A 13,984-nucleotide genomic window follows, 5' to 3' on the forward strand; every position below is an offset into this window, starting at 1 on the left:
TCCTCCCCTGCTGCTTTCACATCCTCAAACAGCCCCACGGAGACACTATTTGCTTGAATGCCATATAAGCAGGGCTCTTTTTCTAGCAGGAGCTCCTCTGCATTTTAGGCCACGCCCCCTGATGTAGCCAATCCTCCAAGAGTTTAGAGGGCTCTTAGTACAGGGCCTACTGTAAGCTCTTGGAGGATTGGCTACATCAGGGGGTGTGGCCTAATATGCAGAGGAGCTCCTGCTAGAAAAAGAGCCCTGCATATAAGTAACGTGATATTTATTTCTTTAAATTTTTTGTCCCTTTGCCAATCAGTTTCCCAAAATCCCTTTTGGAAAAAGCCAGCCTACCATCCAGTGCAGCCGATATCTGCTCCATGGTGGGTTCCGGGTGATTCCTTAGCAGAGAATACATCGACATCACCATTCCAGGGGTGCAGAAGCCACACTGGGAGCCGTGGCATTTGGCCAGCCTTTTCTGGAAAAGAAAACCAGCTCTGCTCATGAAACATCTTTAAACTGATCCTCCAGACAGAAGAGTTATCTGCTGGAAGCAAACTGAGCCCCCACCACACCCCAGCATATTGGCATCTTCGTGCCCCCACTCCACATCAGCCCTTTTTGCTGCATGTTCCTGTGTCCACTTTTTCTTTCTTGGTCCTCTTCCTATCTCTTTATCTCTGACCGATTTCACACTCAGCTTACCGCGCAGTCACGTTCCTCTTCTCTGCACAGCGTCCGTTGGATTTCCCACTATCTGCGCTGGAGTTACAGGAAGCGTTGTGGCTTTTCCGCAGCACACGGAAACTGCTGCACGAAAGCTGCGACACTTCCTGTAACTTTGGCACAGATAGTGGGAAATCCGATGGACACTGCGCAGAGAAGAGGAAGGTGACCACGGGGTAAGCTGAGTGCGAAATCGGTCTCCATCTTTATGAACATCCCAGGGAATGGTCTGAAGGCACTTGCCAGAGTTACCTTGCTGAAGCTAAAAAAGCCTGGGTCTGGTTGGATCCAGGCTAAAGCCATAGACACCTTGCTGGTAAGAGCAAGATGGGAGACTCAGTATCTGGAAACCCCATATACACAGTCTTGAGAAGAAAGGTGTGATAGAAGTGAAATAAATATACTACCAGCTAGTTTTATACAGCAGGGGCAGAATGGTCTAGATATCAGCTAGATAACGGAGTCAGTGCAAAACAAGCATGGGTTCCCTGGTCTTTAGCTCTCACCTGAATGGGATGAAGTTTGGTTTTTGTGTTTCCAACTCCTTCCACGGTGGTTACTGCAGCACCATACAATGAGCACAATGGAAGCAGACAAGAGTTGGCTGGGAAATGTCTTTGGGATGTTAAGAAGAATCCTCATACTTAACTGATTGCCATCCCCCATCCCGAAGTCATAAGGGACAGGGAAAGTGTTTACGGCTGGGGAAATCATGGGTGATGAGACACACCTGCCCGCAAACCAACCTCCCAGTTTGTGGTTCGTTTCATGGCTCAGCCATGAACCACGAACCAAACTGCAAAAATGAAATTTGTAGCCATCCCTATTCTCAGCATGCAGAAGCATTACAATTCCCAGGATTCTCTGCAGAAGAGCCATGTCAGTTAAAATAGTGAAAAACAACACAGTCCCAGGATTTTTATTTCTCCTCTTAAAAAGGATACCGTATCTTCTTAGAGTCCGGGTTGTACGTAGAGACCATGACGGTGCAGGCTCCACACCCTCCGATTCCACAGCCATACTTGGTTCCTGTGAGACGGACTTATTTTGCAGTACACAGTTAAGGAAAACAAAGGCAGCCTCTGCTTCGACGCCAGCATTTTGTTTCCCCGCAGAGCGGTGTGCATTACTGGAAGATTTATTTCTAGTTACTTTGCAGTTAGGAAAAAAAACCTGGAGGAGCTGGCAAGGAACCCTACTGGAAAATAAGCAGCTGTACTTACTTTATATACATTCCTGGATCTCCCTCAACATGACTCAGCTGCACATTTTTCTCTCTTGCTGCACATATTTGGAACGGCAACAAAAGAAACGTTAGGGAAGAAGAAGTCTGCAGATTTGTAGCCTGCCCTTCTCTCTGAATCAAAGACTCAGAGCAGCTTACAATCTCCTTTATCTCCTTCCCCCGCAACAGACACCCTGTGAGGTGGACGGGGCTGAGAGAGCTCTCACAGCAGCTGCCCTTTCCAGGACAACTCCTGCGATAGCTATGGCTAACCCAAGGCCATTCCAGCAGCTATAAGTGGAAGAGTGGGGAATCAAACCCGGTTCTCCCAGGTAAGAGTCCGCACACTTAACCACTCTACCAAACTGGCTCTCCATTAAAGACCATCAAAGCATAAACAATATCAATAAATCAAAATTAATTAAAAAAGACTCCACATTTTTTTTGTAGAATAATTCCAAAATATGATCGGTGGTCAGACAATCAAAATGTAAAGTATATATTCACAGCAGATATTTCAGATTACAAAGAATAACAATCATGACAAAGTTCCATATCTAATATCCGATGGTTTGTGTGGAAGAATAAACTCTCTAATTTAACAGAACTGCTGTATGTTGCTTTCAATACATACGTACAATGTTCCCTCTAAGATGTGGCATTTTGTGAGCAAAAATTCTACTTTGTGAGCTACTGGCATCAAAGCTGTGAGCTACTGCATAGATTTGTTTGCTCTGGGGCCATTTTTCCTGAGGTAAGACAAAAATGTGTGAGCTGGAGGCTAAAAATCTGTGAGCTAGTTCATGCTAACTCATTTTAGAGGGAATACTGCATATGTACAACAAAGTTTCTGATAGGAGCAAATGGACTGGCAGTGATGCACATATCCAAACTTAGTAGACTTAGCACAACAGAAATTCTAATAGGAGCAAAAAAGACCAGCAGTAACTTATTCACCCATTCAGCCACTTATATCCAGCTTGACGGCTTTTTCGGATAAGATGTTTCAACTCAAGTCTTCATCATTAGGCAGCTTGTCAATGGAACCCAATCTCAATATGATAATCTCAATCGTCCTTGTGGCTCTCAATGTTGAATTATAAGATTATCATGTTGAGATTGGAGCCCCAAAGACTGGGGGATCCCCTGGCCGGAATGGGGTGGGTGGGTGGGTCTGGCAACCCTAGGGTCAATGGATGTCCAGCCATGAAGATCTTGATGCTGGCCTGCTGAAGTGAACTTCATTTGTACGGAAACTTCCCCAAATGAATGAAAAGTGAGACATTTCACCAGGCCTCATTTTGGGCAGGAGCGGAGCTCCAGAACCTCTAAATTCTGTTGTGTTCTTTCTTACCCTGCATCCCCATACTTGCTTATTGGCTCCTGTGAGAGTTTTGCTGAACTAAAATCTGACAAACTTTCTACTTATTTTTCCCCACAAAAAATAGCCAAAACATATAAAGCATACAGATGGAAATCTTCATCATGCCACTGTGGCCACATAGGAGAAAGTATTTAAAAAGTATGATGGGAGTAAAGTTTTATTATGACAATCATAATTCAAGAAGCATTTTAAGGTAGATGATGAGCTGTTATAATTTAGTACACCTTCTAGTGATGTCAGGGGTGTGTGGCATATGCAAATGAGTTGGGCTAATGAGTTCTGGCAACTCTTTTTCTAGGAAATAATCCCTGCATTTCACTTTGTTGTTTAGGCTATGAAGGATTCTTTGTTGCTTTAAAATCAACTCTAAAATCATTATGTAACCTAAAAGAAAAAAATACCAAAGGATACGGTCCTTTCTCAGGTAATTAAGCAACAGTTCCTCAGGATCAGCACACCTTTCAATTACCTGTGTTAGAAATGAAATAAATGGATAACCATAACACAGCTTGCAAGACAGGATTACCTGTGGTTTTAATGGGGAGGGCATATTAATTTCACACAGTGGTTTTCTTCAGCTTGTGCTTCTCTTTCTCACACAAGTCGCGCAGACAAATAAGAACAATCCTAAATCGGTATATATAGACATAAGTAATCTGTTAGCAGAAATGCTAATGGACATTAACATTGATTGTTCGCTTTCTTGTGGCTGTTCTGAGGCACTTGGCTAGCCACTATGGGAAACTGAATGGACCAGTAAGAGCATAAGAGAAGCCATGTTGGCTCATCCAACACTCTGTGTCACACAGTGGCCAAAACCCAGGTGCCATCAGGAGGTCCACCAGCAGAGCAGACTTTTGTCCCCCAAGCACCAAGAATACAAAGCATCACTGCCCCAGACTATACCCTGTGGTTAATAGCCTCTGCTCCATATGTTTATCTAATCCCCTCTTGAAGATGTTTGTGCTTGTAGCCACCACCACTTCCTGAGGTAGTGAATTCCACATGTTAATTACTCTGTGGTGAAGAAGTACTTCCTTTTATCTGTTCTAAGCCTACTGCTCATTAATTTCATTGAGTGCCCACGAATTCCTCTATTATGAGAAAGGGGAAAACTTATTTCTTTCTCTACCCTCTCCATCCCATGAGCAATTTCTTTTTCTTCCCCACACTCTGTTTATCTAATCCCCTCTCGAAGCTGTCTGTGCTTGTAGCCATCGCCACTTCCTGCAGTAGTGAATTCCTCATGTTAATTACCCTTTGGTGAAGAAGTACTTTTTAAATTCTGTTCTAAGGCCATTGCTCATTATTTTCATTGAGTGCCCACAAATTCCTTTTTTATGAGACACGGGAAAGCGAACTTCTTTCTCTACCTTCTCTATCCCATGCATAATTTTGTAAACCTTGATCGTGTCATCCCTCAGTTGTTGTTTCTCTAAGTTAAACAGCCTTAACCTCTCTCACCTTTCTTAATAAGGAAGGTGTTTTAACATATGATGCTGCCTTCTACTGAATCAGACCCTCAGTCCATCAAAGTCAGTATTGTCTACTCAGACTGGCAGCGGCTCACCAGGGTCTCAAGCTAAGGTTTTTCACGCCTATTTGCCTGGACTCTTTTTAGTTGGAGATGGCGGTGATTGAAACTGGGACCTTCTGCTTACCAAGCAGATGCTCTACCACTGAGCCACCATCCTTCGGTGACTCTACCACTGAGCCACCCTTTCCATCCCCTTTATCGTTTTAGTTGCCCTTTTCTGAATCTTTTCCAGTGTTATATGTTTTTTTGCAGTATGGTGACCAGTATGATACACAGTGGGTGGATCCAACAAGCTTCTTTCATTTTCTTAAGAAAATGTATTCTCTGCTATCGGGGGTCGTTTTGTAGAAAAATAGGTGGTGGAGCTCATCCAGGGATTGTTATGCAGCTGCACCTACTATTCAATGGACAAGGTGGGGAGGAGGAGGGGGAACTGTCAGAAAGGTTCAGAAGCTGCACTCCTGTGAGCTCCTGCTGAATTCAAGGTCTGCTATACAACTGCTATGCAGTCCTTTTTAAAAACAAACAAACAAGTAACTGAACAGAAAATGTGCAATACCAAGGGGGAAAGTGCAATTGTCAAGAAACATTTGTGCAAGCCAAGAACTCAAGTTGTACAAAAGTTCTACCAGGTGTGCTTTAATGACCCTCCTCCCCATGGTGCAGAGTGGTAAAGCTGCAGTACTGCAGTCCTAAACTCTGCTCACGACCTGAGTTCGATCCCTGGCGTAAGCTGGGTTTTCAGGTAGCCTGCTTGAGGTTGACTCAGCCTTCCATCCTTCCGAGGTCAGTAAAATGAGTCCCCAGCTTGCTGGGGGGAAAGTGTAGATGACTGGGGAAGGCAATGGCAAACCACCCCGTAAAAAAGACTGCCGTGAAAACATGAAAGCAATGTCACTCCAGAGTCAGAAACAACTGGTGCTTGCACAGGGGACTACCTTTACCTTTTTTCTGCATTAGTGCTGTTAGATTCCCAGGCCTGATGATTTTCATCTGTAAGCCTAGAGTCCACTAGGGGGAGTAAAAGAGCTGAGGTATTCCTCATAAGGAAAAAAGGTGCAATTTTCACTTGAGGGACTGGAGGACCTGAAGCACTTTCACCTCAGAACCACTTTCTCCTCAGAAGCACTGCTTCCTATAAAACTATGTATTAATATTTTAGGTATGAGAATTTCTTATATTAATTGCCGGAAGGGAGGATTGCATTTATATTAGTTGGCTGTTATCAAAGATTTCAGGTTTTCACGGCTGGTAACATCATTAGGATTTGTAGAATCTTTCGGGCTCAAGTGCCGTGTTCTACTGGAGAAAGTTTTTCTTCCAGACGTTTCGTTCTCAGCTGCGGAGAACATCCTCGGTGGCGTTGCAGCCGGAGCAGGCGCTCAGACCTTCTTGGCTGCTGTGCATTGAGTGGGGCCAGGGCTGCTGGAGAGCTGCTATTTCTAGGCTGGAGGGGGTGTGGTGAAAGGGCAATTGGTTTGTGGATGTGCCCATTGTTTGGTGGGGCTTCCTGGAAGGGTAGTGATAAGGATGATAAGCGTGGGGGGAGGGAAATGTCTACTGGGCACTCTATTATTCCATATGGAGAACGATTCCCATAGGGAATAATAGGGAATTGATCTGTAGGTATTGGGGGCTCTGGGGAGGCTATTTTTTGAGGTAGAGGCACCAAATTTTTAGTATAGCATCTAGTGCCTCTCCCCAAAATACCCCCAGAGTTTCAAAACGATTGGACCAAAGGGTCCAATTCTATGAGCCCCAAAAGATGGTGCCCCTATCCTTAAAGGCATTTAAAAAGGTGTGCTGTCCCTTTAAATGTGATGGCCAGAACTCCCTTGGAGTTCAATTATGCTTGTCACACCCTTGTTCCTGGCTCCACCCCCAATGTCTCCTGGCTCCACCCCCAAAGTCTCCTGGCTCTGCCCCCAAAGTCCCCAGATTTTTCTTTAATTGGACTTGGCAACCCTACTCTTAGTACAGGGCCTACTGTAAGCTTTTGGAGGATTGGCTACATCAGGGATTTGGGGCCTAATATGCAAAGGAGTTCTTGCTACAACCTCCCTCCCTAATTATTACTATAGTAAAAAGGAAGAGGAAAAGGTACACCTGTTTAATAAATATAAGCTGTTATTATTGATGTATATCTTTTAAAAAAAGCAACACGGAGAGGGGGCATCCTTATCCGTTTTTTTCTTAAATTAAATTCTTCTGTAATATAGGCCTAAGCACACAGGACTGTTTATTAATGGCTTTTACTCCTTGTGTAAAACAATGACCCATAGAGCTAGCACTAGTCAGAGGTTTGTGTGTACACAGGCTGATTTGTATTACAGAGCTTATTAACACATTTTTATTAAACTAATTATATAGATTTTGTTCCAGAGCAAAATACAACAGATTCATGTAGCAATTTTCTTCCTGCTTCAACAAAGTCCCTCTTCAAAAAGATCAAATCTCTAGATAACCTGGAAAATCAGTGGGTACTTCCCCCCCCTTCTGGTAACAGAATATGTAACAGAATATTTGTTTATTGCAGTAGAGGGGAGGGGTGGGGTGGAAATAAATACTTGAGTGGCAATGTCAGTTCTGGATTCCATATGACCTACTTTTGAAAAAGAAGTTTGGAATATGATTTTGATTACTTTTCCCCCCTAATGATGACTTTCCAATTGAAGATGAGAACAGGGCACTGAGTTTATAGTAATTAATGGAGCAGTATGATAATCTATTAGTACATCAGATAAACTATATTTAAAAAGTAGCTGTATTTTCAAACAAATTTGTCTAACATAGCAAGATTGTCATTCCTATCCATTTTAATCAAGACCTGGGCAGTCAATAGGCTTCCCAATCCCCAGGTCCCAGCGGGGGATCCCCTGGTTTTACAGGCTTCCCCCCTCCCCCAGCCAGCTGGCCGGCGGGGGAAGCTCCACCCCCACAGCCATTATGCACCTCCAGGAACGATTCCCATAGGGAATGATGGGGAATTGATCCGCGGGTGTCAGGGGCTCTGGGAAGGCTGTATTTTGAGGTAGAGGTGCCAAATTTTCCATATACCATCTAGTGCCTCTCCCCAAAATACCTCCCAAGTTTCAAAAGGATTGGACCAGGGGGTCCAATTCTTTGAGCCCCCCCAAAAGGTGCCCCTATCCTTCATTATTTTCTATGGAAGGAAGGCATTTAAAAGGTGTGCTCTCCCTTTAAATGTGATGGCCAGAACTCCCTTGGAGTTCAATTATGCTTGTCACAGCCTTGATCTTGGGTCCACCCCCAATGTCTCCTGGCTCCACCCCCAAAGTCCCCAGATATTTCTTGAATTGGACTTGGCAACCCTAGCAGTCAAACATGTGCAGAAGTGTGTGTGTGGGGTTTCTTAGCCAATATTTATTTATTTACTTTTGAGATTTATATCCCATCCTACCCCGCAAACAGGACTGGATTTACATGTTTTTTTGAGGGGGGGCAAAATTTAAAAATGACACCCCCTTATGGACCCATTCTATCTTATGGGCCCATAGAATACAATGGACTCCATACCCAATTTGGTGCCCCCCCTGTGTTGGGGCCTGGGGCAAGCACCCCCCTGCCCCCCCTAGATCCAGCCCTGCCCGCAAATGGACTCAGAGTGGCTTACAACATATAAGATAATGAAACAATTCCATAAAACTTTAAAATATCAGACAAATCTATAGCATTGAAACTTAAATAACTGATTTAAATTATATAACTGGCAGCTAGGCAGTTCTTAGATCATTAGCAAATATAAAACAATAGTTCTTTTTGCCTGTGAATAACAACAATACAATGATACAATAGTCTCAGCTTATGAAAAACAACACGTGAATATGTCCAATGCCACGGAATACGTGGTTTGAAAAATCCCCTTTAAGAGATAACCCCTATCTCTATATCACTAGCTGCCCTTATGAAATGTTTGCAACCATTCTTCCAAATTAAAAAAGGGAAAACACCAAACCATATGATAAAACCCCCCTCAATCCTTACCTTTCTGCCATTCACAAAAAATACAAGCTCATCTGAAGGTGGGGCCCCTGACATTTTGCTACAGAAAAAACACAACCGGAAAGTGGCCCAAGAAGATCTCAAACACCAGCAAGTTGAAGTCTGTTCGAGCAGTTGCTTCCAGCACAAACTAATTATTGCATTTTCAAGAACTAAGCTTAACAATGAAACCAGCAGGGAGGAGCCAAGATGCAATTAGCTAGAACACCTCTACACAACTACATCAATTCTGCTGTAAACATATGCAAAAAACTGGCTTTGATGGGGCTCGTAGTGAGTTTAATGCTTCTATATCCAAGATTTTTTTAAAAAAATAACTTTTAGATGGCAATTTCACATTCTCCTTATGTTCCTCCCATGCCCCATTAGTTGCTAGTCCTTCTTCCACCCTGTCCTCCCCAGGCTCCATCCCCAAATCTCCAGGAGTTTCCCAACTTAGATCTGGCAACCCTACTTCCTGTTGTTCGCTGAGGATAACATAACGTTCTTGCTACAATGGGAAGATGCTCTCTATAATTGCCACCAACATAAATGTAGCACCTAAAATTGAAAGTGTGAATTAAAATTACTTCTGGGAATTGCTACTCTTGCACCTGCGCTTAATGTAGGTCAACACTCATCAAATTTAACGCACTATGACAAAGCAATATAACCAGAGCTCACGCTCCATCACGCTATCTAATTTTTTTTTGCACATGAAAAGATTTAGTATAATTTGATGAGAATCTTAACAGTTATCTACCATCTTTACAAGTTATGAGTTTTTCATGTTTGATTCTTGTAAGTCCTGAAAAGATAATGAGTCTTGCCCCCAAGGGAATCAAAAGACTTAGATATTAGAGACATCTATGGTGCCTTAACATTATTCTCATTCTCATGTGCCTCGCAGTTTTTATCAGTCAGCAACTCTAACATAAAAAAAGTAAAGATAGTCCCTTGTGCAAGCATCAGTTGTTTCCGACTCTGGGATGACGCCGCATCATGACATTTTCACAGCAGACTTTTTACGGGGTGGTTTGCCATCGCCTTCCCCAGTCATCTACACTTCCCTGCCAGCAAGCTGGGTACTCATTTTACCGACCTCGGAAGGCTGTGTCAACCTTGAGCCGTCTACCTGAACCCAGCTTCTGCTGGGATCGAGCTCAGGTCGTGAGCAGAGAGCTCGGACTGCAGTACTGCAGCTTTACCACTCCGCACCACGGGGCTCTAACATAACTCGGTCTCATATTGTGGGGACATTGGCTAAATCTTCCGCTATCACAGACAGTTGTTTAGTACGGGAGCTGATAGGATCCACACAAAAGTCTAACACTGAAACCAAAGCAAGCTTTTGATATTTATTTCCCCTTAGGTACCCATTGGGGGCTGATTCCCGGGTCCATTTCAACCCCACCCTGGCTGCCCAAGCTGAGGACAGCTTGGGCTTAGACTACTGTTGACAACCTCCTAGTGGTACCTGGAGATCTCCTACTATTACAATTGATCTCTAGGTAGCCAAAACCAGTTTAGTTCAGATCGATGCATTTTCTAGAGCTTCATTATCAGTTGCAATTTAGCAGTCTTCTAATCTCCCTTTGAAATTCCTTTGTATGGTAACTGCTGCTTTTAGGTCAGCGACTGAATGTCCTGGAAGGTTAAAATGTCCCCCCACTGGTTTTTTAATGTTGTGGTTTCTGATGTCAGACTTATACCACTTAATTCTTTATCATAGGAACTGACCTGTGAGGTGGAAAGGCATTGCTGACATGTGATGGCATTATTCACATTAGAGGGTGGGCAGGAGCATGAACCTGAGATGGTTTGGCTAATGTTGCTGGGTCCACTGATGGTGTTGCAAGAATCTATATGAGAACAAAGTTGGCACCCACCTGGACTGAACCAAGACCTAGGTTTCCTGTCTCATTAGTATAATGAGAGCCAATTTGGCGTAGTGATTAAGTGCACAGTCTCTAATCTAGGAAAACTGGGTTTGATTCTCCACTTCTCCACATGCACCTGCTGAGTGACCTTGAGTTGTGGGGAGAGGAAGGGAAAGGAGATTGTAAGCCGCTCTGAGATTCTGATTGAAGGGTGAAGTAAAAATCCAGTCTCCTCTTATTATTATTGTACAATAGGAAGGGAAGATGGGATGGTTTAGCCCAATCTTATCAGATTTTGGAAGCTAAGTAGAAGGGAGGCCACCAAGGAAGGCTCTGCAGAGGAAGGCAATGGCAAACCACTTCTACCTCTTGCTTGCCTTAAAAGCCCCTTGCTGGGATTGCCATATGTGGGTTACAATGTGATGGCATCTGCCAAGGAGTTCAAGGCTGAACTCCATGGGTCCCCGGTGTGGTTGTACACTGTCCTTCCTTTAAAAAAAAATTATGAAGTTTTATTTAATTTCTGCCAAAATAGAGATTTATTCTACAGGAACACATTACTCTAAGATCATGCAGCAGAAAAACAAGAAAACTAACTTAACTATCTAACACTTTTCAAGACTTGCGTTAGATGACACAAACCTTAATTCCAAGAGTCAAAGGCCACAGCTCAGTAATTTTCTACACTGCATGCAATTGCAGTTCAAGTAGCCCAGGCCTTTCGTCCATCAGCATCTAAGCTAGTCTCTCTTCTCCAGGGTCGCAGCTCAATTATAGTTTTTTAGCCAAGCGACATCAGGAGATGATGACACCCAATCAGGACACGTTCTTGGGAGAAATCTCAAGAAGATTATGTCATCCCCGATTCTTCCCCTCCCATCATAGGGGCTGCAGGCTCTCATGAGAAGCTAATTACCATACTTCCAGCTCTGGCCTTGAAGGTGACAAGGGCTGAGTACAGAGAAACCAATTAAATAACACCTGCAAGATGGAACAAGCCTGTTACTATTCACATTAACCCTTGAGGGGAGTCAGGAGTGCTTTGTGCCCACCACACTGTATCATAATCCCAAAAGTAGCCCCAGACTCAAAAAAGTTGGCGACCCTCGTTTCAAACAGACTTTTAAACTGCTTGTAAAGTAATGAACGAGGAGAAAATAAATATTATTTAAATTGCTCTATTCAAATGAGGAAGATAGCTGGATAGTACCTGGATCATTGCAGCACAAAGTCCTTGTCCCACATCCATGCCACCATGTGTCAGGAGCACAGACCCATCAGTCTACAAATGAGCCAGAGCAGCAACCCACCCAAACTCCAAATGTTTGCTGGGTGAAGACTGGGTCACTACTTAAGTCCAGAAGTCCAGAAGGAGGAAAATGGCAGGGGTTGTTTTGTAAAAAAAAAAAAAAAAGGTGGTGGAGCTCATTAGCATTACTCATTAGCATAAGCTGCCCCCCCCCCAGCCAAAAGCAACCTGATGCAAGAAAGGCTCCCTTGGGCCCAGTCAAAAGGCCAGCAAACCACCCGCCACCCAAAATCACATAAGAAGTAGAGAATCTAAATAATAATAATAATAATAAAGTGGCGTGGGCTTCTCCAGGGGTTAATGAGGGTTGCTGGGGGCATGGCAAAAGGCCCTGGTGGCTGGCTGGCTGCCCACTCTCCTAATTCAGATATTGTTATGCAGCTGCAGCTACTATTCAATGGACAAGGTAGGTGGGGAGGAGGAGGGGGAACCACCAGAAAGGTTCAGTAGCTGCACTCCTGTGAGCTCCTGCTGAATCTGAGGCCTGGAAAATGGTATACCAATGCAGGATTTCTACTGTATGGAGAACAATGCAAATTGTGAGGCTGGGGTGGGCAGGGCCGGATCAAACCCTGTGGAGGCCCCTAGGCAGTCGAAATCTTGGGGGGCCCCTCACAAATTACCTTAGAGTCTGAGCCCCATCCCACTGCCCATGGCCCCTGCAACAACCTGTAGGCACCTTCTTAAAAGCCCCTTTTACTAAACTGTGGGGGAGAGGCAGAGAGAGGCAAACTTGGCAACGATGCCAGCAGTAGCCGCACCAGGCAGGTCGGGCAAAAAGCGGCTCAGTTGCTGGCTGTGTGCAGGCTGGGAGGGCTGCAGGCAGGGCGGAAAAGGGTGGGGGGGAGCTGGCCCGGGGCCCCTAAAGGCGTGGGGGCCCATAGGCCAGTGCCTACTTTGCCTAATTGTTAATCCGCCTATGGGGATGGGGAACAACAATGGCGGCAGCAGAACATAACTGAAAAGTCCCAAAAGTTGAATCTTCAAACCTCTCCAATTAGCTGGAAGGTCCCAGGTTGAATCTGCAGCAGAAAGGATCAAGCAGTAAGAAGGATTGCCAGGCCCTACCTGGATCCAGGAGGGGTAGGATTTGCATGTGTGGCATGACGACATCACCTGGAAGTGAACTTATAGTGCCAGACGCATTGCTGGGGGGATGCTCTGTCACTTAGGGAAAAACTCTATGATAATCACTTCTGGGTGATGTCACCACACCAGGCATGTCGCAGAGAACTGGAGCTCTTCAGGGGCAGGATTGCCCCTGGCGACCAGTTATGTGGTGGTGGGTTGGGGCCCCCAAAACCAAGGGAAACCTCGCCCCTGGTGGGAGGCTGGGAACTCTAGCAATAGGTGATGTGAAAGGTCTCCATCCAAGACTCCAGAGAGCTGCTGCCAGTCAGAGTGACCTTGACTGACCTGTGAGATGGCAACTTCACATGAGCATCTTGAGCTCTCTTCTAAAAGCACAAAACAGTCTCCTGGTTTCACCTCCTACTCTGACAAATTCCACCCTTGAGGTCTCATGACCCGCCTGAGTCTCAGGGTCTGAATGTCAGGAGATTTGGCACCCCTCCCCTCCCCCCCCCAAAAAAAGTAGTCCAGAAATTTTCCACATTGTATGTGAATAATGTGTAAAAAGGTAACGGTAGCCCCCTGTGCAAGCACCAGTTGTTTCCGACTCTGGGGTGATGTAGCATCATGACGTTTTCACCGCAGACTTTTTTTACGAGGTGGTTTGCCATTGTCTTCCCTAGTCATCTAGTGCAGGGGTGGGCCAATGGTAGCTCTCCAGATGTTTTTTGCTTACAACTCCCATCAGCCCAGCATGGTCATGCTGGCTGGGGCTGATGGGAGGTGTAAGCAAAAACCATCTGGAGAGCTACCGTTGGCCACCCCTGATTTAGTGGCCCCGTGGCGCAGAGTGGTAAAGCAG

At 44.8% G+C, this 13,984-nt stretch overlaps 1 protein-coding gene across 1 annotated transcript in view; it reads right to left on the bottom strand.

The window, feature by feature from the left end:
* LOC132585294 (aldehyde oxidase 3-like) overlaps positions 1-8,976 on the bottom strand; it is a 75,602-nt gene extending 66,626 nt beyond the window's left edge. The window contains exons 1-5 of the mRNA XM_060257104.1: positions 8,866-8,976; positions 3,735-3,792; positions 1,659-1,755; positions 1,221-1,329; positions 340-466 (exon numbers count right to left, since the gene is read on the bottom strand). Of these exons, the coding sequence (XP_060113087.1) occupies positions 340-466; positions 1,221-1,329; positions 1,659-1,755; positions 3,735-3,792; positions 8,866-8,919 (445 nt within the window). The 5' untranslated portion in view covers positions 8,920-8,976. The remainder of the gene's footprint in view (positions 1-339; positions 467-1,220; positions 1,330-1,658; positions 1,756-3,734; positions 3,793-8,865) is intronic.
* Between the last annotated feature and the right edge of the window lie 5,008 nt (positions 8,977-13,984).

Source organism: Heteronotia binoei, chromosome 16 (genome assembly GCF_032191835.1).
Source record: "Heteronotia binoei isolate CCM8104 ecotype False Entrance Well chromosome 16, APGP_CSIRO_Hbin_v1, whole genome shotgun sequence".
NCBI classification, from domain to species: domain Eukaryota; kingdom Metazoa; phylum Chordata; class Lepidosauria; order Squamata; family Gekkonidae; genus Heteronotia; species Heteronotia binoei.